This window comes from Cardiocondyla obscurior, linkage group LG07, assembly GCF_019399895.1.
Source record: "Cardiocondyla obscurior isolate alpha-2009 linkage group LG07, Cobs3.1, whole genome shotgun sequence".
NCBI lineage: Eukaryota > Metazoa > Arthropoda > Insecta > Hymenoptera > Formicidae > Cardiocondyla > Cardiocondyla obscurior.
This window is the reverse complement of record NC_091870.1, coordinates 7729099-7754099: the sequence shown is the minus strand read 5'-3', so window position 1 is coordinate 7754099 and position 25001 is coordinate 7729099. Positions and strand designations below refer to the sequence as shown.

General features: G+C 34.5%; 4 protein-coding genes across 8 annotated transcripts; 2 read left to right on the top strand and 2 right to left on the bottom strand.

Annotated features, from left to right (window-relative positions):
- The first annotated feature begins 86 nt into the window (after positions 1–86).
- On the top strand, positions 87–2066 carry Mlc-c (Myosin light chain cytoplasmic). Of its 2 annotated transcripts, XM_070659838.1 has the most exons (4): positions 87–420; positions 523–550; positions 1181–1486; positions 1563–2066. In XM_070659838.1, exons 1-4 carry the CDS (start codon positions 418–420, stop codon positions 1667–1669), a joined length of 444 nt encoding a protein of 147 aa, XP_070515939.1. In that variant the 5' UTR covers positions 87–417; the 3' UTR covers positions 1670–2066. The 2 variants fall into 2 exon arrangements, with proteins under 2 accessions (XP_070515939.1, XP_070515938.1); XM_070659837.1 differs by lacking the exons at positions 87–420; positions 523–550 and adding an exon at positions 641–1096.
- Positions 2067–9052: 6986 nt separating this feature from the next.
- Positions 9053–11454, top strand: Oda (Ornithine decarboxylase antizyme; the record flags this gene model as incomplete). Its single annotated transcript, XM_070659775.1, has 4 exons — positions 9053–9184; positions 9327–9576; positions 9673–9827; positions 10021–11454. Coding segments are annotated over 3 exons (498 nt in total), but the record flags the coding sequence as incomplete, so codon positions are not given.
- Positions 11455–11869: 415 nt separating this feature from the next.
- Positions 11870–20217, bottom strand: Row (relative of woc). Of its 4 annotated transcripts, none has more exons than XM_070659824.1 (21): positions 20080–20217; positions 17911–18347; positions 16908–17053; positions 16749–16837; positions 16619–16682; positions 16408–16537; positions 16280–16344; positions 16132–16197; positions 16000–16057; positions 15787–15924; positions 15535–15705; positions 14966–15456; positions 14448–14895; positions 13971–14341; positions 13669–13897; positions 13429–13598; positions 13153–13345; positions 12737–12950; positions 12484–12674; positions 12304–12410; positions 11870–12233 (listed from the first exon to the last, which is right to left on the bottom strand). In XM_070659824.1, exons 1-21 carry the CDS (start codon positions 20130–20132, stop codon positions 12183–12185), a joined length of 3882 nt encoding a protein of 1293 aa, XP_070515925.1. In that variant the 5' UTR covers positions 20133–20217; the 3' UTR covers positions 11870–12182. The 4 variants fall into 4 exon arrangements, with proteins under 4 accessions (XP_070515925.1, XP_070515923.1, XP_070515924.1 ...); XM_070659822.1 differs by lacking the exon at positions 20080–20217 and adding an exon at positions 18976–19246; XM_070659823.1 differs by lacking the exon at positions 20080–20217 and adding an exon at positions 18976–19246 and having other exon boundaries at positions 16622–16682.
- Positions 20218–20536: 319 nt separating this feature from the next.
- Srprbeta (signal recognition particle receptor beta) lies at positions 20537–21867 on the bottom strand. The gene is made up of 4 exons (XM_070659836.1): positions 21607–21867; positions 21263–21429; positions 21040–21179; positions 20537–20949 (listed from the first exon to the last, which is right to left on the bottom strand). Exons 1-4 carry the CDS (start codon positions 21701–21703, stop codon positions 20613–20615), a joined length of 741 nt encoding a protein of 246 aa, XP_070515937.1. The 5' UTR covers positions 21704–21867; the 3' UTR covers positions 20537–20612.
- Positions 21868–25001: the final 3134 nt, after the last annotated feature.

The following is a 25001-nucleotide window of genomic DNA, read 5'->3' as shown; positions in this document are numbered from 1 at the left end:
GTTAGATGTCACGTCGCAAGAAGTACTAACAGGCGCGACAGACAGATGACGCCAGGATGACAATTTCGTAGGTCGCCTGCGTGAAGCCGAGCTCGAGCGAAAATTGCGTGCGTCGACCTCGTCGGAGCGCGATGTCAGAGGTTCTGTAACGTCCGTACGATCGCGCAGCGATTGCACGAAGCGCGGCAGCAGGGAGATCCACGGGGGTACCGAGTCCGCCTGGAAAAGGGAAAAAAAGACACCAAGGAAGCGACCGTGTGACTCATTTCCGCTGTTTACGTCACCGTCGTTGGGCGAAAACGCTTGGTCTGCACGACGAAAGCCTGTGGCCCGTTCGCTCGGCCCGCGTGTGACATCGCCGTCTGTCATTTCACGTCGCTGCCGCGCCCGTTCCCGAGGGAAGGAGCACTCTCGACGATGGTGAGTAACCGCGGAAGCGCGTCCTTTCTGCGCGCGAGAACGGCGTGGCCAAGTCGACGAGCATGCGTCTAAACGAAGTTCGTTACGTGCGTATGTTCGCAGGCGTCTTACTCCGAGGATCAGCTGGCCGGTAAGTGGAGGTCGACCGTGTAACGGCGTCGAGGCTTTGAGGGTTCGCGACTGCAAACGAATGGTCGGGCGAGCGAGAGAGCGAAGCGACCGATGGTCCATGCGCCGCGCCGCACACTCTTCTCCCCGGGCTTTTAATTCAGGTCAAGAGTATCTTCGCCTTTTTAGACGCACCCCAAGGCACGAGCGTGCGCGCGCGCGCGCTTATCGGGGACTGCCTTTTATGGTACGGTATTTGAAAGCAAGCCAGCCGCTGCCCTGAGGCGTTGCGAAGGACTTGATCGCCCTCCTGTCTTCACCGAAGAGACTTGCCGATTATTCTTGTTTCACTCTCGCGAGTATACAGGTCATTTATGCGGTTGGCATAAGGTGTACTTAGGAATTGATTAGTTTAAAATATTCCTGGAGTTTTTATCTTATTGCATTGCTTAGTAGCTATTAAGTGATTAAGTAGCTGAATTACTAGTCTTTTCTAAAAAAAAAAAATTCAAGATGTACGGCTATAGCTATCAGGATCTGGCTAATAGAATGATGTCGTCCATGGAGGGTAAACGATAATGAGGATAGGACGTTTTTTTTTATGCAAATATCAAGTGCTTGAAAGTGAATAAAAATAAATTTGTCCCTGTAGAATTCCAGGAGGCGTTTCAATTGTTTGACAGCCGTGGGGATGGCAAGATCCATGTGTCCCAAATTGGCGACGCGTTACGTGCCCTTGGTCAAAACCCGACGGAGTCCGACGTGAAGAAGTTCACCCACCAACATAAACCGGATGAGCGTATTAGCTTCGAAGTGTTTTTACCAATCTATCAGGCAATCAGCAAGTCTCGTACTTCTGACACGGCGGATGACTTCATTGAAGGCCTGCGTCATTTTGACAAAGACGGAAACGGTTTCATATCTTCGGCGGAGTTGCGACACCTTTTGACGACGCTCGGTATGGACTTCGTGTCTTATTTTTTAGAGAGAACGTGTATAATATATAATCTTCACTGTGCATTTTTTTTTTGCAGGTGAAAAGCTTAGTGACGAGGAAGTGGAAACGTTATTAGCTGGCCATGAAGATTCACAGGGTAATATCAACTACGAAGATTTTGTCCGCCAGGTTATGTGCGGCTAAGCTAGCTACTTAACCGTATACAAGATTTATCGTTTACTTTGCCATTAATCTTTCGAATCTGTTGAAGCGTTTTACTTTTAAAGTATCATATCATAGCATGTGTACCTATATGGCGATTTATCTCGAGGGAACTTCTAATGCAAACACTATTTTATTACGTACTATGGAAAGAAGGTTAGTCCCTTTTATACAAGAGTCTAAATTAGTTAAACAATCGTAGGTAAAGAACAATCTAGCGCATTGTGCCTTGACGTATACTCCGATTAACGAGCATTTAGTGATATCGATAGTAAGACACATTTATTGTGCGATTATTTAGCGAGATATCTGAATTCCAAACATTCCGGACATTCCAAATTTTTGTAAGATAGAGTTCAAAAAAAAAAAAAACCAAGAATGTCCGGCTTTCGAAGGTGAGGGCCGTGCATTTTGATTTACGCCAATACACTTAACGGCCAGGTACTTTTCTCCCTTTTTCCTCCATCGAGATCAATACATCTTGTGTAGTTGAAACGTTTGAGAATCTTCCATCTATACTGTTATATGCCGTAGAAAAAAAAGTGCGCAGAGAGTATCTACTTTATTTATTTATGCATGAGCGTATTTATGTCTCCAAAATGCGCAAACAAATATTGTACATTGCGATGAATAAAAAAAAAAATTAATTGCTCTAAAAATTCATCTTGTAAGCAGGAAAGCAATTCGTGCAATGGTCACATTTAATTATATTATAGTGCGAAAGATTGTAGGTTTTTTTTTATTACAATGGTCTCATAATTAAGTCTTAAATTTAAATTAAAAAAAAAAATTAAATAAATATAACGCGTTAACTCGTACACTCATCAAGTTGAAATTAAAGTTAATTTATATCGATAGGAATAGATGTTAGAAAAAAAAATGAAAAGTCAAACTGGTATTAGAATCAATGTGCGTTGATAAAAAATTAATATTAGTTTGCTTATCAGACGATCACTCTGAAATAAATAATTTTAATTATTAAGTCCAATGAGTTATAAAGTAAATTTTCAAATACCTTGAGTTTAAAAGTTTGGAGGGCGCATGTGCAGCACGTGAGGGAATTTTGCGCGTTTGGTTGGCGGATTGTCTGGTCATCGAGATTACGTGGTGGACGACAGCGCTATACTTCGTGAGGTCGATTGCGACTTCCATCAGTACCGTTTCGGACATTGTTTGGGAAGAGTCGCTGGTCTGGTTGCGCCCTGGGTGTGTTACGGACAGTCGCCGCTATCAGTTCCCGTCGCCGTCGGATCGCTACTCCAGCGAACATTTTTCGTGTTGGAGCAGTGCACTTAAAGCCGCCAAAATTTTACGAAGAAAGAAGTATGAGTATTAACTCCAGTCTGGCGTTAAGTAATAGTGAAAGTAGTAAAAAGCCGATAATGCCGAGTTTAATTTCCAGTAATTGGTGAGTAAACCCGAGGCGCGGTATACACGTAACTGCGCCATTTTTGCCCTCGCCTTCCCTGCGAGTCGCCATCTTGCACGTCGCGTCCTGATCCATGTGTGTTTTTTTTTTGTTCTTTTACCACTATTTTTCCGCAGGTCCCTTTTTATCATTCGCATCATTCTTCCACTTCTCTTGATTGCAAGCCGTCCGATCTTGCGTCACGCAACTATTGTCGTTATCACATCCTCTTTCCCAGGCAGATCGAAATACGAGACTGCTCGCGATATTGTCGGCCGCTGACCGTCATTGTATATAGAATTACTGGAAAGAATGCGGCATCAAATGAAAGAGCTCGAGCCCTAATTATGGAAGACATTCTTCAGGAATCGTCGGAATCGCGCGAAGTCGATTATTCGTCGGCAAAATACACTTCTCAGCAAGATTAGCGTTGCGACATTGCTTCATCAGCTGTTCCGTTAGACCGTTAGACAATCGGCGATGAGCTCGTACGGTTTTAACGGCATGTTTCTCCCGAGGTGACTTCTCTACAAACCGTCTCACCTAAATATTTGCGTTCGCATCGAGGAGAACGACACCGATCGCCGATGTAGACACGTGATGATATCAATAGATCAATAAAAGAGGACTTTTTAATTCGCGAGTACAAAACTTGTAATATAAGGTACCTTTTATTTTAATTATTTTTTCTCTCTTTCCTCTTATATTGTAGAAAAAGGAGTGAAAGACTCGTGGATCAGGAAAAAGAAAGGTTTATTCCGGAAATTGGACGACCATCCTTACGTCATTTCTCGCTCGCGACCTTCAACTTTTCGATCGACCTCCGTTTGAATCCAGGGCATACGCAGGATAAGGGTCGGAATCAAAATCTGGGATTACAAACTATGTCCTGTATCTATATTTAAAATCTTATTAAGCACAATTGCTGCATAATCCCATTATTGAAATTAGAGTAATTGGCCCTTTGTTAACGTTGCTTAAAATCAGATTTAATAGAAAATTAAATTAAAAAGATATATACTATTAAAATTAATTTATGCTTAAATTAAATCGTATATAAAAAAATACTTTAACATAAATTTTGTAAAGTTTTATGTTTTTAAATTTTAAAGTTGTAATTTTCGTTTCTAAAGGTTTTTTTTACTTGTAGTCACGTTGGAAATGTGACGTCAAAGGCGAGAAATGACACACTGATAACTCTTGCGTACGACTTTTAAATATAAACAGATAATTGACCGAAAAAACAATTTAGGTTAGTGTAGCACACTTGCTAAACGATTCGAAAGCCTTAATAGTTCTGTTTTTAAAAGTTATTTAACAGCTGCAAAGTACAAAAAATTTTTTAGCGTAATTTTACCCATGCATAATGTGATTTCTTTTTAAGTTTTAGGAGTTAAAAGTGGAGCATGTAGTATCTGAATACCGATTTTTGCGTTGATTATTCCCGTATGAAGAGGCAAGCTTTATCTGCGATATCTCTAATCGATCAACTAAAAGTCGTGATATGGCCTTGGAATGTCGATACTGAAGAATCTAAAATTTTTAGAAATGATGTGTTCATTTCGAATAAGACTTATCTAAATGAAAGTGTTTACGACACCGTTCAAGTCGCTCAAGTCACAACCGCTGAACTTTCTACATGGGAACGCGTGGGATGATTTAACCGACGGCTTTCGTCTCGATTAAGTTTAACGTGAGAATGATCTGCGACGTAAGAGCTCTTTCCTTTGGAAGTGCATTCTTCACGGTTAATTTTACACGATCACGTTTTTATCTCCATTATCACCGTTCAATCAGATCCCAGGAAATCATGCGGGTTTCCCGGATGTATCCACTTTTAAAATGTTGAAATTCGTGAGTGAAGAATAAAATGATTTTGCTATGTCATTTATCTTATCAGCCATCTAATTAATCAATCAATCAAAGGCGTATATTTTTTTTTTTTTTTAAAGAAATGAATGAATACCAATGCAAAGCACTTTATCTATACGCGTTTAGATTTGCAGTTTCATCACTTACGATTTTTGCAATGTGATTTAATATATTACTCGCGTTTATATATCTTAATTCAAGTACATTGTGATAAAAAGTGATCTGTAATAATTTAACTGCGAGCTAGAAACTCTTAAATTGTACGACTATGTTTTACACAGTAATATGTCTACGACGTTTAATAATATTAATAGTTATGGCCACTTACATAAATTTATAATAGCTTGTTAAATTTAGTTTTATACATTCGACGGAGTTATCAATTTAAAGAAATATATAAATGCCAAGTGAGTTGTTACAATTGCATTATTAACTTGATATAAAATTATGAATAAATTAACATCTCTTCATATAAACAAACGTACAATTTAAGAAGTTATAGCTGCAGCTGTTATTAAACTCGATTGACGATGACGTGTAAACGTATGTGCGTTTGTCATCTGCTTGTTATTATAGCGTGACTCGCATATGAGCGTATGTCATAATAATTAGCAATGATGATTAGGCGCGGCGCAACGATTTTCTGCTCTTGAAAAAAAAAGAAAAAAAAATGCACGCGCGTTCGCAGTTGCAAATTTGATATTTCCTAACGGTTTCGTATTCTCAACAACAGCAAGCGTTTTGTATGTGGAGCAGAAAGTGATTACGCGACTATTTCCGTATATAACGTAAGAAGCGTTTAAAGAAAAAATTTCGAAAGAAGACTAAGAATATTCGCAATCGCTCGTTTAAGAAAAATCGTAATTTTTTTTGTTTAAGATAAGAAGAATCTATGTTGTTAATGAGAGGAAAATAACGAAGTTCGTTAATATCGTGATTCACTCTCTTAACAGTTAACGTGTTCACTTCGCGTGAAACGGGCAATGCGCCGTTAGAGCAGCGACATTGGCTTTGTGCTTTCTTTTACAGCGTCACGTTGCCTCGTGCCTTGGCCAATCGATATGCGACCAGCAATGTCGTTTTATCTTACAGTTATATCTTTCACAAGCGAGACGTTTCTGTTGGCAGAGAGTGCAGCGGAATTTACTGACGATTGTCCTAAATCCAACGATAAAGACAAATACGAATAAAAAGAGGAGCTCGCGAACGAGTCGGGCTGTGTTCGTTCATATTTCTTGAAGGCGATAATGCATACGTGATTCTTGTTACGAAATATTATACCCGTCATATCGCTATGATGTGCAAACAATGGATAAAATTCTATCTTGTAGCTTTTTATTTTGTCGCAAACAAGTTATTAAATGTATCTTTTTCATGGTATAAAGTTCGTGCTAACATATAACTTTGATTTGTTACAGTAGTTAATTTTTCGAATTAAAAACAGGATGAATAAATGAAGTGAATGAATTAAGAATTATTTAATCACAAGCTTTGCTTGATTTTTTTTAAGTTGCATTGTATTAGAAAATTGTTAAAAATTTAGAATATTCTCTTTTTACTTAATTCATTAATTTTTGCGTTTGAAGTACTGATTTCTTAATTAAATTATTGCGATCTATTTTTAGTTGCATTATTATCGCTCTACGCGATAAAAAAAAATATTCCACTACTGATAATTCAACATTATCTTGCTCTTACTTACCATTATTGTAATAGCTTTGTATAGCTTCTACGCATATAATTAATGTCAGTGATTAATTTTTTGGGTAAACCTTTAATGAAACGTTTTCCGAAGCTAATTAGTTTGAAATAATATGTTAATAAGCACGAATGCAAACGCCTTCAGATAACATAAGACTTCGTCATATCGTCTTTAAGATGAGTCGCTAAACGACCGGCCGCGAGCGATAATATCGTAGCATCGAAAAGACTTTGTCCCGTGGAAGAATACAATAGAACGACACGCTGGAGGTCTGTAACGTAGTCTCTAATTAAATTTGCCAATCGGTTTCAAGAAGCTTCCAGAACAGTTAATAAAACGCGAAGCGGAGCTCGTAAAGAAACACGCAAGGTCGCTGCTGCACGAAGCGCCGTAAATCACGAAGGCGAATTATTCTAGAATTATTCCGATCTCAGTTGCTCAAAGAAGTAGCATGCAAAATACGGGTGTATATAGATATATATACCCGTATTTTGCATGCTACTCTCTTTTGTTTTCAATTAGATATTGAAACAAAAAAAAGGAACTTTAAATAAAAACGCGTATCTTATTATATTCTGACATATCGCTACAAATTATGAATATTATCGCGCTATTTTAAACATATAAACTTAAATAGATGACTTATTGTCACGTTCCGCATATCGATAACATTTGAACTTGGGGTCCGCTGTTAATCACATCCTTAATTTCCGCTAGACTTGACTTGCCGATATTAATTACTGTCAAAGATTTTGTGAAACGTGACGCTACATTATTTTTTAATCGGAGAATCGCCAGCAAGATATTGAAAGCGCTCGATTCTCACCGTTTAGCATATCCTACGGTCAATTGCGCAACAAAGATAACGTAATGAAATCTCCGTTCGTTAGTCGAATCTAGGGCGATTGATAATAATTAAAGTTGATTATCAATAAGATCATTATCAGTCTGTGCGGATCCTCGTGATTTCATCTTGAACCGCGTGATATTACGCGATTGAAATCAATATTTTATATATTAACAACAAGGAAAGTTTTATTTATTTAAACGCTGATAATGTATCGGCGTGTATTTTTTTTTGTCTACATTGTTCCGATAGCTTATCGTAAGTTATTGTCATTTTAAAGACAAAGTGTATTATTAGTCACATAAATATTCCTCTGCGTAAGGCGATATGTAAGTGACTGCGAGATATAAATTTTTATTGATATTGTTGCCTTTGCGGCAACTGTTTTACTCGGCACAAGAGACGTAGAAGCGTGCAGTGGCAAATTATTTATAAAGTGCCCGACGCACAATTAATCTGATTTACAAAGCGCGCTGCAGATACACGTTTGCTAACTTTACGTAAGCCCGATATTTCCCAATGTCAAGGAGAGAGGTGGAAACATTGTAAGAACATTTAGCGCCGTGAAGCGCCTGGCCAAGATTTAAGCTGTGAATGCGTGCGAGCTAACTGACCGGTTGCCCACAATTTTCTTTTACCGAAACACGTATTATTTATTTGGCTGGACGCCTGTTTAAATGACGTCGCCGATACCGCGGTCGACAATACGCTTGCCTAATACCCGCTTCTCTATACCTTATAAACCGCATACGTCGGTCGCTCGTTGCGGCAGTCGCTCTAGTTTTCCCTTTGACCGTGGATTCTGGCTTTTTCCCGAACAATTTGACCCCGACTTGGACGTCGTGTCATCGTCTGCAAAAAAAAGAACTTGCCATATCCTACGCTAAAATCTCAACTCAAATGCCAAGGTAGACATATCTTATCTGTTTTTTGTTTCGTACACGTATTCTCGTGACGATTCGTCAGAAACGGCGTGTTATCAAAGATACACTGCTGATAATGACATCATGTGTTGTATTTTGATTATCTGTACTTCATAAACATTTAATAAGATTAGGTGCCATCGTTCGTGGTGTCTGTAGACCCCTCGGTAATAAGCAGATTATCCTTAGCCTGGAGGGGAGTTAAATCTATCCTGAACTTACATAAGCGTTCCATCAAGAATCTCAAGATTCTTGGCAGTAACCGTCGTGTTTATGCTTCAGATACGTCAGTCTCTTTTTAAAGAACAACGCCTTTTTTTATGATGTTGTTTTGACATCACTATATTTATTGCAAAAAAAAAAATTTGCCTATCGATATTTGAATACTAGCACCATCCATTTTTCCTTTGCCAGTATCCTTGTATACTTATCATGCGAACAGATTTATTATTAATTAATTATTAATTAATACAATTTTTTAAATAATGTATTTAATTATAAGATCTTGAATTTATTTCTATTAATTAAAATGTGCATTGCAGTGAAATGTCTAGTAAATGCATGGACGAGAGCCTAGAGGAAGGGTCCAGGCTGCAACAGCACTACTGTATAACGCTGGGCGTGGGGCCTCTGTGGTGGTCCTGATGTGCCCCATGCCGCATTGTCTGTATCAACAGTCAACACAGAGAGCCGCGGCGTGGGGATCAAGCAGAGTCAGCTCTCTGTGAGCTCCCACATTGTGCAAGTACGTAATTTTCCACGTTTGAAAAAGATCTTCAGAAACCAGAGGCGAGAACTTACTCAGCCTGTAAATACAAAGTAACGTATGTTATCTGATTGGACAAGGGCCAAAATCTAATTCTCTTTTACTTCGCCACAACGTATAGGAGGATGAATTGTTGAAAGCTATAAGAAGCAACGAACCATTGCGTCTAACGTTCACTCTCCACTTGACCGAGAGTACATCCGTCGAATGGGAAACCGTAGCCTGGCGCCGCTGTCTATACATTCGCGTACCAAGCTGCCTTCTGCCCGAAGGGTCAAAAGAAGGTTTTGTCTCGCTCCTGGAATACGCCGAGGAAACATTGCGCTGCACCAATATCATTGTTTGCCTTCGCAAAGATAGATCAGATCGAGGTACTTGTCGTTTGCCGTTCTTCGGCGCGAACGTCGAAGACTTTTGCGTCGACGAGAAAGACTCACCGTCTAAATCGTTCTGTTGTTATGGTCTAGCAATGCTGGTTCGTACCTTCATGTTCTTGGGTTTTACGGTCCTGCCGCCAACTCATGCCCTGGTACCACCAGGCAGTGACGCTGGCAATCTCTACATGCTCTATGCCATCGAGTAATCGGCAAGCAGTTCTGCCTCTGTCAAATTTAACGCGCAGGTATTGATAGGAGAAAGGAGACGTTGAAGTTTCCCGGTTCTACTGATTTTCTTCTTTAAACTATTTGATTACTTAATCAACTCTCTTTATGTTCGCTAACCACTTTCTCTTAACTTTCTCATGAGTTTATATGATTTCAGATATAATTATTCATATGTTTTTTTTATATTTACTTTTTGTTATATCATTACAGGTCCTACCATAATCAAATCCAAGGTAAAATTCGGAAAAGAGGAACAATTGGAAAATTATAGAAATCATCATCAAGATTTTTCTTTTATATTTTAAGTTTTGCTATCTGTAACTTCTCTGATTAATTTACGTGTACAGTACTTCGTAAATTTCAAGAACTTACGTCAAACAGTTGATTGCGGAAAAACCTTGGCGTTAAATTGAAGAGGCTTGACAAAAAAAAATTATAGTCGCGAATATGTAGAACGCGTATAAAAGGCTTTCGATGGGTATATCGATTCATTCTCTTGAACACAATGTTAATAACTCTTAATAAGAGCATATAAGCTGCTGACAAAGCTTCCCACGTGAATGAATTTGACGGAATTTATAGTCGCACATTAACAACCATTGCGACAAACTGTCAAATTTTAGAGAAAATTTATTATCGATATATCTCAATGTTAATTGTGGCAGATTGGGTATCACCGCGTTATTCTCCGTAATACATATATAAGTATATTTGCTTATTATTTTTAAGTATTATCAATATGTATATAATCTAGATTTTAATATTCGTTACACAAGTACCAGTAAGATTGAATTTTGATCGCTACTACTTTATCTTTTGGAAGAGTTTTTTATTATATAATTAATTGACTAATTCAAAATGCAATAATTTTTTTTTAAATGCCTTTTTTTAAAGTAAATTAAAAACAATTTATTTCCAATGAAATGTGTTTAAGTAAATTAAATATAAACCAATTTAAGACAACGCTTGTTATCGTAAAGATAACATAATTTTGGAAGTTTGAGTTAAAGAATTAAAAATATTACAAATATTATAATTACGTCAATAATCAGATAAAAAATAAGACATTTCGTATATATATTTTCTTCAAAGTTCAAAATTCGAAGGTACTGAGTTATTATAAATCTTATTTATCGTTATATAGCGATTATATCTTATTAACTTTTTTTATAGTATATTCTTAGGTAATAATATGTCTAAGTAATAATGTATTTGGTAATTCCCAATCAGTTAACATTGGAGAAATCTTGCTAATAAATGCGTTCTTTAGTGTTGACTTGATAACAGACAACAAGAAAAATTTAAAAAAATAAAAAAAAAAAACGAAAAATATTGCCAAAAAGAACAAAAAAAAATGTTATAGCTTATTAGGAATATAGATAAAGATACGTGCAGAGTGACGGACTATTGTATGTTAACTTCACGCAAATAATTATCAATTTGCCTCAAATTTTTAAATTGAACAATTTCGTGCATTTTAACCTGTCAGTTAGTATTATATATTCGTACCTCTGACCATACATATACATACAAACAAATAAACACACATACAAACATAATCTACACCCACAAAATGAATATGTATGCGTTTCTTATTCATACATGAAAACATATAATTGCTAAATAAACATTTAATAAAACCCACTATATTGTTTTATTTTAAACATGCAATTACCTGAGTTTTAAAGAACAAGGAACCTTCCTCGACGCTAATATTTCTTGATCACTTCATTTTCGCTGTGAGAAAACATGTTTGATGAGATTACTTTATTCTTGACTCCGAAGATATTCATTTTAAACTCTTGTTACTTTCGCGAACGTTTCGGCCCAATTCTCGACACCGAAAAATCTTGGGATTAATACGGATTTATTATTTGATTAATAAATGTTCACTCGCCGTTTTAAAGATAGGATTACTTATTTTTAAATTTAAAGATAAGATAATTAAAATAATAAAAATAAAATGCAAGATATGCAAATGTTATTTAACATGAAAAATTGTGCACAAAATTGTACAACTCTAACGTGATATAATTCGTTTTAAATGAGAATAGGTTAATTATTTTATATACTTTTGTATTTAAAAACTGTCTCGCCAGTTTCTCTTTGATACAATATATAATTTTATTAATATCAATATACAAAACAATATAATTTGAAATTAAATTATTATATTTTAAATGATAATTAAATTTATGCTTTTTATTATTTTATTATTGATATCTTTCGTTGATTTATGAAATTAAATTTTGGGTCAGATGTTTTATAACCAAATGAAATTCAGCCTTTAATATACAAATATTTTGTATGTATGTTCATAATCATTTTCTCACACATCATTCGTTTCACACTAGTATTCTTCGTTTTTGCATTTAATTCTGTGAGATTTCTGTGTCAGATTTCTCATGCGCATCATTGGTTTCCTATAAACAATTTCATAAATAAAAAAAAAATAAAATAAATAAAACATATTTAAAAAATTATTCTACGTACCTCAAATACAACTTCGGGAACTAATTCTATGCTATCAGATATACCAGAGGGTGCTGATTCTTCAACAGGATGTGCCGATATTTTTTTACAATTTATCAAGTGTTTCGCTGGAATATATTAATTAAAATTAAATTCTATTTTTACTATGTCAAATGTTACATCCTTCGTATTATTTTATACCTAATTGGTTGCCGTCAATTGATGTGTAACCACAAGGGCATTGCAATTTTTTATTTAGTGGAACGTTAACTAACGGAGATGGTACAATCAAACTTGTCTTCGGTCTTTCATTATGAATTTGTTGCTGGTGCTCTTGGAATGCGCGCCAGCAACACGTAACATAACGACACTGTTGACATCGTTGCTCTCCTCTGTCCATAAATATATATTATTAATCACAAGATATTTGAGTTTAGAACCAAAAAACACTTACGGATAATGTTCGTCTTCATCAATATCTTCCTCACACTCCTGGCAGGATAAATATCTAGTGGACGTGTTCACCGTAATTGGCCCTGTATCCCATTTTTGTATTTTGTCATCCGGTGGCAATTCAGGTAGTGGACTATCTACACAAAATCGTTTCGCTTCCGGTATGGTTTTTACGACCATAATACCATTATTGCCAGCAGAATATGGTACTGCTTCTATTTATGTGGTAATTAGATAATAGAAATTACATCTTATTCATCAATTTGTCAGTAATAAAAATGTATTATACTTATAAAGAATTCTATTTTTGATTTTTAATATTCTACGATCTTCTAACGTCAGTGAAAACAAGGTTATATAAATCATTTATATATATATAAATATATATACAATTTAAATATTTAAGTATATATTTACTTGAATTCGAAACACTGTTGTGCAACTGCCTCTGGTGTATTGTTAAAGAACTTTTTTGGTTGAACCAAAGACAGCATCTTGAGCATTTATTGCCTTTTCCTTGATCTCTTCTCACGACGTGTCTTTGCATATGCGATAAATAAGCGTAAACGTGAGAAGCGTTAGGATTGCCTTCGTTTATAAATTGCATTACCTTTTCGTAATAATAAAAGTACATTAATTAATACAGTTCTAAGCGTAAGAAAAAGCATATTTGTAATATTTGTCTTTTCTTACTTTGAGACAGTACGGACATTGCAATCCTTCGCCTCTTTCATGAATTTTATAATAATGATCTATGACATCCTTATGGCTGGATGTACGATAGCCGCATGTTTCACATTGATATGGCATTTCGGAAGGATAATGCATTAATGACAAATGATCAATTAAAGCTTTACTTTTTCCTAAATAAGAAACATATATTAATGCGATTACCTCGTAAAGTATTACATTGATTAGAAAATATTAGCTTACCAAATTTTTCTTCGCAAATAGCACAAACTACCATGACGCTATCACAATGACCAAAATTACTGTGTGTTTCCGAAACATGAGTAAGCATTTGATGTTGTGACGAAAGTGCCGTGCAACAGTATCGGCATACGGATAATTCCGATTGACCTGGTACTTGTGGAGGTACATGATTAACCATATGTTCCATCACTTCAACATTAGATTTCATTACTGCTGTGCAAAGAAAACACTAAACCAAAAGAAAAATTTTTTTATTAGACATAATCAAACGTATTAACAGTATAAAAAATTTCCGAACATACCTTGAAATATAAAGAAACTTTAGGTTCCTTTATAATAAGATTTTTATCACCTTCCATTGTAGCATAATATAATTCTTGGAGCTGAATTAGTTCTTTTGGTTCTTTTTCGCTTTTATCATCTTTTTCTTTTTCTTTACTGTTTTTAGGATCAATTAACGCTCTTTTTATTTCACACTCTGTAGTTGTTATAGAATGGTTTCGTTTCTTTCCTCGACGAACACTTTTTGTTTCAGAGGTTTTCTGGACTGATAATAAATCAATTAACGGTACTTTTTTCGGTAACGTAACTACCTTATTAGCTGGATCGGAATAAGACCAATTTTGAAATGGATTAGCAGCGATCTTTGATAGACGATCTAACAAAGAATCATCTGAAAAAATAAAGATTTTTTTTCAATAATGCACAACTTAACGTGAATACGATTAAAAGCTGTTACGTTCTTATTAATAATATAATAAATAATATTTTTCACTTACTGGAATCAAGTTTAGTTTGCTCTGCAATATGCCGTATAATATTGTCAAATGCACGTTCGGGTGTAGCGCCATAAATCTCTCTCCATATTAATTCGTCTAAGAACTGTTGTATCATTTGCCTACTAAGTAAACTTAGCGTATTCTGAAACATTCTTGGCACGATTTTTCTAAGATAATCCATAATATGGTAATTATTTATGATATTTGTAGAATTCAGTTCCGAAAATGCAGACTGTACAACGTGATTATAACCCATGTCGTGCAATGTGCTTTTGTCGACAGTGAAGTCAGTTATTATTTTAGAGTCTGTATGAACCCACTCTTTCAAAGGATGTAGAATATTACTGAACCGTCTTTTGAATGATTTTTCCTCTTGCATTGGTTCACATGCTCGTAACCGTATGTCACATGTAGACGGGTCTAGAACGCCGAGAACCTCGACTTTTACCTAAAGGCAATAATTCGTCATTATATAATTTTTTTTTTTTTTACGAAACGGCAATATCAAGATGTTTCACCTGTCGCAAATGTCCATCTTGCGACGTCGTGCCTAAACTAATCACACCGACTTGTATCACTGAGTTTTTACCACCCATCTTATGACTTTTATCCCATATTGCGGCTGTGCAGACGCTACGTAGATGTGTATAAAAGTTTTTTAAATATATATTGGATACTTTCACCCAGGCGATTACATTTTGCACGTTAGTTTGACATGCCCAATGATAAATCAATTTTAACAAGATAGTAGGTGTGTAATGAGCTCCTTCAAAAATAGAACCCGAAAAAACGGAGACATATCTATCGGGACAACAATTGGATATCCAAACGTAACCACCAGAATAAGGAAATGTTCCCTGATCACTGTACATTCCTAACTTAAGTCTAATTTTTTGATAGATTGAACTATGCAGTAAGCAGTATTGTTCCGATTTTACTAATCCCTGCTGTATTAACCATTCAGCGAATTTGGTGGCGGAAAACATGAGTACGCTTTTAACTCTGACATCTGAAAAAAATATTGACAATTAATATACGTTTAATGCTATATTATATGCTGATAAAATAAGTAAAAAAATATATATACCTAATGTTTGTCTCTCTTTTTGTGCAATGTGTGATGGAATGTCTTTATTAAGTAAATTAGGTCTTGCTACTACTACTAAGGAGGGAAAAGTTCGACCACCAGTTGTTTTGTTAAACATAAATTCTCTACTATCGGGATGATTTTTCTTGGCTTCGTCAAGCTGTTCGCTGACTATATAAAAAATTTTGTAATTAGTAAAATTAATAATTTAAAATAATAATGTTTCTAAATAATATTATTTTTAGGTTTAACCTGGATTTTTGTTGCCGATGGCTATTCCACCTATACTCGTGTGTTCTGTAGGTTTTATCTGTTGATTAGATGCTGGCTTGATTACAGACTTCACTTTAAGATTTGGAATATCTTGAGAAATGTTGGAACTTGAGGAACCTATATTAATTTTTTAAGTTATAATCGTCTTTTTTGTATAAAATATATTAATTAAAAAAATATAATTACTCTTACTTGTTATAACATGTGTTGGTATAGATTTTGGTTTTACGCGAGTTACTATAGATGTAGGCTGTAAAAATTAAATATTGTATATGTATTTACGACTTCTAGTGCAGTTTTATAACTTATACATAAAAAACATACCTCTTCTATAATATCGGGTTGTTGTACTTGAACTTTTGACTTACGTGCAGATTTGGTATATTTATACTAAGAAAAAAAATTAATATATAATTAATGTTAAAAATAGATCTAGTTTTAATAAGAAAAGTATAAAAATGAATAAAGTTACATTCTCTTGTTGAGATTGTGTCATAGTTGAAGCCACAGATGTAGTAGTAGCTGCAGTAGTTGTAGCTGAAAGTATGTTTAAATAGTCAGATAAAAGACAGTAAAATATTTAAATAAACACATAGTTACCTGGAGCCTGGGAAACAGATCCTAAAATTACTCCCATACGTGGATCAACAACTAATTGAATGTTCCCTTGGGAAGAATTTGTGTTAGCAATATTTAATTTAATAGGTGCTGAATTTTTATTTTGTTGAGCCTACAAAGTAAAAAGTATAGTTTCTATAGAAAAATGACGTTTATTATTTTCCATTATGATAAATATATGCTAAATACTTACAACCTTTAAAATCTGGGGATTGTTTTGAACTATTGTTGAAGCCTGTCCTGGTGTTACAGATGGTCTGTAAACATTAAATTATATAATTATATTTGATATTACTAATTATAGTCTATAATTCTATACTCACAATGTACACTGATATCCACTGACACTTCCCACTTGGCATACTATTTTATTATTATGATCTTTCATCAATTCTTCTAACACAGCTGCAACCTAGCAAAAATATCGATCTATAATACATATTCATTTTATTAACAAAAAAATGATTGACAGATTAATTTACCTTGTCATAATCTTCTTTAAGTTTTGTTTTTAACATCTGCTGAGCTTCACTCAGAGGTTCTTCTATACACTCCAAATTTAATGTCATGTGTGCTGGGCGAGCATTCAATATAGCTCGTGAAAACATTCGTAATCTTGGCATATTATCTGAAAATAAATGAAAAATCATGAGCATAAGAAGAGATGTATGACCGAATCGAAGTAAAATTGTTATGCACTCCATAAACAATAAATCTGAAATTTAAAAAGGAATAAAGAAAAATAAAAAGGATCTAAGTAGAGCTTTCCCTAAATCGCAAATAAAAACTCGCAATGTTAATTATTCGCAAAAGATTTGCATCATACTAAATATCCCCCACTATCGGCTTGTTAATGTCGCTACTGTCTGTTCCAAAAAGAATATTTGACCAAATTGTCTCAGCAAGGGAAGCATATACCGATGCTCGGCAGCCGCATATTTTTGGTAACTCTATTCACCTATTGCTGTATCTGATTGCAGACACAAGTGTTAGTTTCTTGATACATGGGAAAGATTTTACTGACTCACAAAACTAAGCAAACAATATGCAACCTAACCGCATCGAAGGATCAAGCGGCAAAACCTCAATGCTTCCAATGCGATCTTCGCGCAGAAGACGGCAATGACCAGAAACAATTCGTACAAATCGGATGCCATCACATCGCGAACGATCGGTCATATTGCGTTCTATATTTATCTTTTTTGTTCATTTTATTATGCACATTTATCGAGGATTTTTATTTATAAAAATTATGCATATTTTAAATAAACGAGAACAAAACATAAATATCAAGAATTATATATATACATATATTCCCCATTTACGCAATTATAAATTAAAACAATTTTTATGCAATGCTTAAAAAAAACCCTCAATCATCTCATTTATACGAAAAGTAAAAGAGAATATATTAAGACAGAATCATGTATATGTAACATACGTGCAATAAAAAATATTTAACGATGAGCAGATATTTATACATACCTATCTGAAGTGGCTTTGTAGAGTATTGATACTGTATTACTGGAGTGTTAACCATTGCAGTATTCATCACTGGAGTATTAATCAGCGGAGTACTAATTACAGAATTATTTATCAGTGGAGTACTAATTACAGAATTATTAATCAGCGGAGCACTAATTACAGAATTATTAATTACAGAAGTATTAATTAGTGGAATTATCACGTTAGAAAAATTTACTACTTCAGGTTGTACTGGCTCCACTGATTTTACTACTTCTGCTGATTTTACTGATTCTGCTGATTGTATTGATTCTGCTGGTTGTATTGATTCTGCTGATTGTGTCGAATTTGTCGATTTATCAACAGATTTTTTAGCAAGTTTTGCATTGAGTATGTTATTTTTTTCAATTTCAGCCAATTTTTTTTCAGTTTCAGCTTTAATCTTTAGTGCTTCTCGCCTACAAATAAGGAATAAAATATTATTTTGTGGAAGTTTGTTACAAATATAAAATATTCTATTATTATATATACATATTAAAAATAATATTTAAATAATAAAATGTCTAACAATCAAGTGTAAGTTTGTGTTCATAAACTATTATTGATGATTATAGTAATATATTATATTTTTAATACATTTAAACATAGATGTGTATGAAGTGCATGAATAAAACACTGATTACTGTAAAACTAAAAATAACTAAAAATAACATACAGTGTATAATGATATTTAAGACAGCAAAATAAAAAAAAAAAAATTAATTTTACACAAAATTATTGTGATAAATACTATTTAATCTCAAAACTTATAATTTGTAATAAACACGCTCTTTGCCTGTATATAAATGTTTATCACCGTTGTTTAATCGTTAACAGTATATAGAAGGCACAGGAGAATTTTTTACCCCAAAAATATGGGTTTAAATTCCTTAGTTGGCAGTACTATATTACATTCAATCATCATAGATATAAGCAATCACCACTGGTAGCTGTGTCTGGTAATGCTGATACAAATTTGTTAAAAAAAATCTTAAAGTTATTTTATATTGATTAGTCCTACAAAAGGACTAATTAAAAGTAGCAAACCTTGAACTCAGAACAGTTACTGCTCCTTTTCCATATCTGTTAGGCTGCAAACTTCCAGTTTCTCTTAGTCGTTGATGAAGTAAGGAAAACGTTCTACATGATGGATGTCTTCGTTTAGGAAAACGTTCTTCGTATATTCGTTGAGCTTCCAATCCATTTCCCAATGCTTCACCATATACTAGGTGAATATCGGTTAACTCTTCATTTGTAAAACGTGGAAGATCCATGGCAGATCAATAGAGATTGTTGCAAGTGTTTATTTTAAATACTGAATAACAGCTACAAAATAGTAAGTCTAGAGTTTTTATTGTTGAAATTTTACCACTGTTATGAAATTCTTAATTCCATAACACTCTAATTAGAGCAACAGGTCAACTTTGTTAGCTTTTAGTTTTTTAAAAATTAATATTTTTTTGTAAGCTTTGATTTAACAGTAAATTAAGTAGTATATATATCATAAAAAGTAGAAAACCAAAAAATATTTCTATGGATTGAAATGTAACAAGCCAAAATTAATAATAATTCGCAATAAGTTGTAGTTACTCACACTAATCCAGGGTGTTCTAATTTAATATAATAACAGTTCTGTAATTATGTACTTCTGGAACTTTTTATAAATAAATACTTTTCTTTTTAAGTATCTTCTCTATACTGTTAACTGGTACAACAGTGATTAATCCTGTATATAAAACTTTTTATTAAATATTAAATATCAAAAAAAGTTTGTGTAAATTTTAATCGAAATACAAATATTCGAAACTTAATTCTATTTAACAGAGTAATTATCATTCATCACTAATATGATGATGAAAAATATGATGACTAAAAAATATGATTGTTGTATATAAATTGTGGATTTGTTTTTTGCAGTTAAATTAACTTTACCAATTTGCATTAATTCAAAAATTATCTCTTTGCACGTACGAAAAATAATAATAAAATCTGAACTAGTACAGGTTAGAGTAATCAGTTCAGCTGTAAAAAACAATTCCTATATTTATGTATGTATATATACAATAAGATATACAATATGTGTATTTCTATTGTACATATAACAATGGTTTTTAATTTTTTAAATATTTATATTTACGTAGAACCACTAACCTCCTAATCGCACCAAGTCTGCGGGCTAAGACCTTGCGAGGTAAACGTCCCATTATGTGAATACACTGTATTTAAATAAATTAACAATATATTTAATTTTCACTGCTATATTCATCACATGTAACGGTTTAATTTTTGTTCCGCCGTTTTCTTCATTTACATGTATTTATGCCATAAGCAAAACTATATAGAGGGTCCCGGATTTTTCTGCTCAAAGTAACCGGAAATACGTTCCGCGCATGTCTGACACATATACATAGAAAGCTCACAATAGAATTGATTCGTGATGGTTTAATTGTAAGAAACAGGTTTCATTAAGATCATCGATGTTAATTTTCGTTACTTAGCAAAATACTTAGAGCTTGTCTTATTGATAAAATTAATAATTTTAGAATTTTTTTAAATAAATCATATTTATTTAATAATATAATGGCATGATTTTTTTTTTAATGTTTATGTAAAAAGAATTCTGTGTATAATCACATTTTTACTTAAATAGAATAATTTAGATTCAGAAGGTTGGATGCATTACATTATACGATTTTTTGTAACCATTTGTTAAGCTCGTCAATTTCGATTGACGTTTCTGGATCTTTATTAAACGCATAGGACTCTGCGAAATAAATCTGTGAATCCAAATGTGAAAAGTCAAAATGCTTTCCTTCTTTTCCAAGGAAGACATTGGTTGACGATGCGTCTGTCGCCTCTAATTGACTAGTCTTTGTCATTCGCAAGAGATTCATTTCCTTCTCTAATAGTATTTTTATCACTGTAGAACCCTTAGCCATAGTTTGATCCTGTTTATTGCATAATATTAGAACAGGAATGTTCTTTTGAATATAGGAATCTGATAATAAGTTATACAAATACCTGTAAAAAAATATTGAATAGATATTAGAATGGTTATTTAAAATTTATACGAAATATTACGCCACTTTTATTAAATTTTATATTACTTACTCAGCTACATCCCTAATTTCTTTTTGAATAGTTACTGAATCAATCACATAAACCAGACCTTTGATAGATGATTTATACTTATCAAAGTACTTGTTGCGTAGTCGTTCATCTCCAGGAATGTCCACTATTTTCAAGGAAGTCTAAATAAATACTTTTATGAGAATAATTACAGTAAATAATATATAGAACTTGACATGTTATAAAATGTTATTAAAAACCTTACATTGTTGACTGTAATATTTCCTACATTTTCTTTCATTGATGTATATGTCTTGACAAATTTAGAGCACAATAACCTTGTATAAATCAATGTTTTTCCACTATCACTGAGACCTGCTAAAAGAATGACATGACCAGCAGACCTTCTTCTACGCCACAGCACAAATAAAACTGTAATAATACAAGTTACATATAATTTAATATCACTGTTGTATAAAATAAAATTATATAATGCTATATTAAAGCAAGTAATATAAATATAAAAACATGTTTTATATAAATGCAGTTAATATTATTCAAAAAACAAATTCTCAGTGCTATAACACCTGTGAATAAACATGCAGTTACCTAGCATTATAAAAGCAAGTGCAGCAGCCAATAAAGCCGTATACAGCAACTGTAAGTTGCCATTTCCTTCCAGCAATGATTTAACGTATTTTTTCATAATTATGCTTTACGATTTCTCACAATTCTTTGGACATATGCCAATGATAAGGATTTTGTTTGTCGGAGGTTATGCTTCGCACGAACATGCAACCTACAACGGCCGGGAAATTCAGAGTATTCAGACTTCTTTTAGTTTGAAAGAGTTTTGTAAAGATGTCTCTGTCTGTTAAACAGTTGATACAGCCATCTACAGAAATATATTGGTACATACGTGGATGATAATATTTATATATTATACATATTTTTATATTATTATACATGGTTATCACATTTATAGATTTTTTTCTTTTAAGTGTAGACAATTTTTTAAAATTACTGCCCTAAACTTCCCTTTTCGTAAAGAACAAAGCAAAAGCACACTTCTGAATTATTTATTAAAAAAATGTATTTTTATTATTCTTTTAAATATATTTATATAAAAAAATTTATTGGCGTAATAATCTGGATTTTGTTTTAACAGAAATGTGAATATTCTGAAAGTAAAACGCTTGTCGTTTAATATTCGCTTTAATTTCCTATTAATTAACTCAGAATTAAAAATTAATATACCAACATTTAAGAAAAACATTAATTAAATATTAAATTGTGTATTTGAGAGCAGCGCGCTACTTTGAATTATTACAAAAGAAATCCGGCCAATCAGGAGGACGGGATTTGTCTATTTGATCTTGATTGATCGAGATCATAGAAATAGTTAGTGCGCACTTCAATGCGCAATCTATCGATATTCAGCGCCTCCACCCGCGGTATTAATGTAACTATTTGGTTGCTAATTTGAATTGTTCGTTACCTCAGTAACTTCGCTGCCACGGTGCTCATTGCGTCGTCCCACCGGGCGGAATCGGACGACGATGCAGCGAGTTCGCATATCGCGGTTATTAGACCGTTCAGTGTGTCGCGAGTGCAACGAAATATTGATAGAGCCAACGTAGAACAACGAGAGATCGTGCCAGCTAACCGCAGGATCGAGATCAGCAGGAATACTCCGATCGGCTCTTCCACCCGATGCCCGCGGAACGAAGCAGGTAACGAAATGGCGGCGTAAGACGCCCGGCAGGAAAACTCACTTATCGCAATCCGAACAATTCATCGCTAATATGACGAATCGTCGAGAGAAGACCGATCTAAAATGACGAGCGGTCACAGGCATGTTGGCTAACTACTCTGAATTGCGATTTTTTGACCGGCCCGTGTTTTAAAATTCGCCAAACGGGCAAGATGAAGCAGAGGCAGCACAAGTCGTTCGGTGAGCAAGCTCATTTTCCGTAATCTGAATTCCGCCATTATGCGTCGAGCGTCTCTGATGCCCGATCTCATCACGATATTTTTACGACATTGTATCGCTTTTCAGCTTGATTAGGAAATGCGTGAAAACCGAGTATCGCATTTCGTGGCAGAAATTCAATAACTTAGATAATATATATATAGATAGTTCTGGTATCTGAACCGTCTTTTTTGCAGGTCGACCACGCCTCAGCAGCAGGTCTCTAGAGGAGATCTTTCTACACGGAGCACCTATCTTGGTCGTTAGAAGGGACGTGGAAATTCGAGCTCTACGCGCGTTTCCGCAGTGGACGAGGATAAGGGTTCGACAACGTGGACGTGCTGCTCTTCCGCCGACTCGTATACGTATAAATTTATTGCATCTGCCACGGGATGTTCGTCGGACCTGATTCACGAATCGACTCGTCGCCAAGGTGTACATCTCCCTCTGGGACAGCGTCCTGTCCATCAGTCTACTGTCCCACGATCAGGACATCCAGCTCTCCACATTGATTACTTGCCGTCTCTGGAGGCTTCAGCACAATTCTACTGGTCGCACTGGTGAGTTAAACCACCCTCAATTTATCTGAGCATTTTAAACCGTAAAAGGCTGTAGAAGATGTCTGGTCTGCTATACTCAATTACAGCATCCTCAAGGGTCAACCTTTTTTTTTTTTCTTTTTGCACATGTCTTATCCAGAATAATAGCTTTTATTTCACTCCTTATATAGAAGATTACTAGTCTCCACACTCAGAAAAGAATTTTTATATTATTTATTTTAGATGTACATCGTTAAATAGAGATATATATATGTATGTATATTAAATAGATATAAGTTGGTTACGCATAAAAATTTTATATACAATATCAGAAAATATATTTTAATCTGGTATTAATGTGAGTTAAATTTTTTTTAGATGGGCTTGAAGGTTTATGATAGATGATTTTAATCATCTATTTCTATTTTTGAAATGCAGATCCTTTCTCGTATACATCTTCTACAGTCATTTGCGGAAAAGCTGCTTGCGTAGAAATATTTAATTATTGCTTAAATTGCTTTAATTGCTTAAATTTTACCACACTGTTTTGAAATTCTTAATTCTATAAATGTTTAATATGTTACAACGTTTAATATGTTAACTGTTACAACGTCGATAAGTCGTATTAGCACGCGGCTAAGATATTTTATACGTAATGTAGGTTTATATATATATTTCTTTTGTTTCTCAGTCCCGAAGACTGTCGCGTTTTTTTCCCAGAATGATAGGACGCGAGTTTAGATTGTAACAGACTGACTCGGCATAGGCGTAAACGACTTTTTATATTTTTATCATAAATGGCTCACTGCCCAAAATCGCTTTACAGTAAATCGCGCGGATCTTTATGCGTTTTAGTTACAATTCTACATGTAACACGTACCCATTTTACTAGTCGCTCTATTTTTTATATTCTCCGAAGTCCCGAAACTTAATGTTCGTCGTTTTTCGCCTTTTCCTGCCGCTGTGCTCGATCGGAGCACAGCTCGCCTTGTTCCCGACGCCGCTGCGTGATCGCTCAGGTTCGTTTCTGCCGTGTGCGCGCTTCGCGAACGAACTTACAGTAATAACACGTCCCAAAGAGTCGCCATAAAATCGCCAACACGTTTTTAATTACACTTCTCGCGCCGATCCTCTCTTATTAAGTATATTTTATCGGGTGGCACGATCGGTTTCTCTCTCTTTCTCTCGTAACGCGGCAAGAAAAGATGATAGATTCTAGAGCTGCTTAAGAAGAGCGTTTCGGCCTTGTTATCGATAGTCATTTATATTGCGAACGGAGTTGTACCCAGCGCGTCATTTAAGCCTCAATTATAACGGTATAATCGAAGGTATGATTAACGCGATTCCAAAAATAATTGTGTCGATTGTAGTGCTCGGGCGAATGTTATTTACTGGACGATCGAAACGCGACGGAGGTTGTTTTTTTTTTTCCGCCACTTGAACGAAAAGAGAACGGACGAGCTGGACAGAGGAAGACGAAACGATCGATTGAG

Coding starts and splice junctions, on each gene's coding strand:
- Mlc-c (XM_070659837.1), top strand. CDS start 1,042: ATGTACGGCTATAGCTATCAGGATCTGGCTAATAGAATGATGTCGTCC. Junction 1,097..1,180: donor AATGATGTCGTCCATGGAGG/GTAAACGATAAT, acceptor TTGTCCCTGTAG/AATTCCAGGAGGCGTTTCAA. Junction 1,487..1,562: donor ACACCTTTTGACGACGCTCG/GTATGGACTTCG, acceptor TTTTTTTTGCAG/GTGAAAAGCTTAGTGACGAG.
- Row (XM_070659822.1), bottom strand. CDS start 19,202: ATGGATCTTCCACGTTTTACAAATGAAGAGTTAACCGATATTCACCTA. Junction 15,706..15,786: donor CATCGGCAACAAAAATCCAG/GTTAAACCTAAA, acceptor TTTTTTATATAG/TCAGCGAACAGCTTGACGAA. Junction 13,898..13,970: donor AAGTTTCTTTATATTTCAAG/GTATGTTCGGAA, acceptor CTTTTGGTTTAG/TGTTTTCTTTGCACAGCAGT.
- Srprbeta (XM_070659836.1), bottom strand. CDS start 21,703: ATGAAAAAATACGTTAAATCATTGCTGGAAGGAAATGGCAACTTACAG. Junction 21,180..21,262: donor GAAATATTACAGTCAACAAT/GTAAGGTTTTTA, acceptor GTATTTATTTAG/ACTTCCTTGAAAATAGTGGA. Junction 20,950..21,039: donor GAAATTAGGGATGTAGCTGA/GTAAGTAATATA, acceptor ATTTTTTTACAG/GTATTTGTATAACTTATTAT.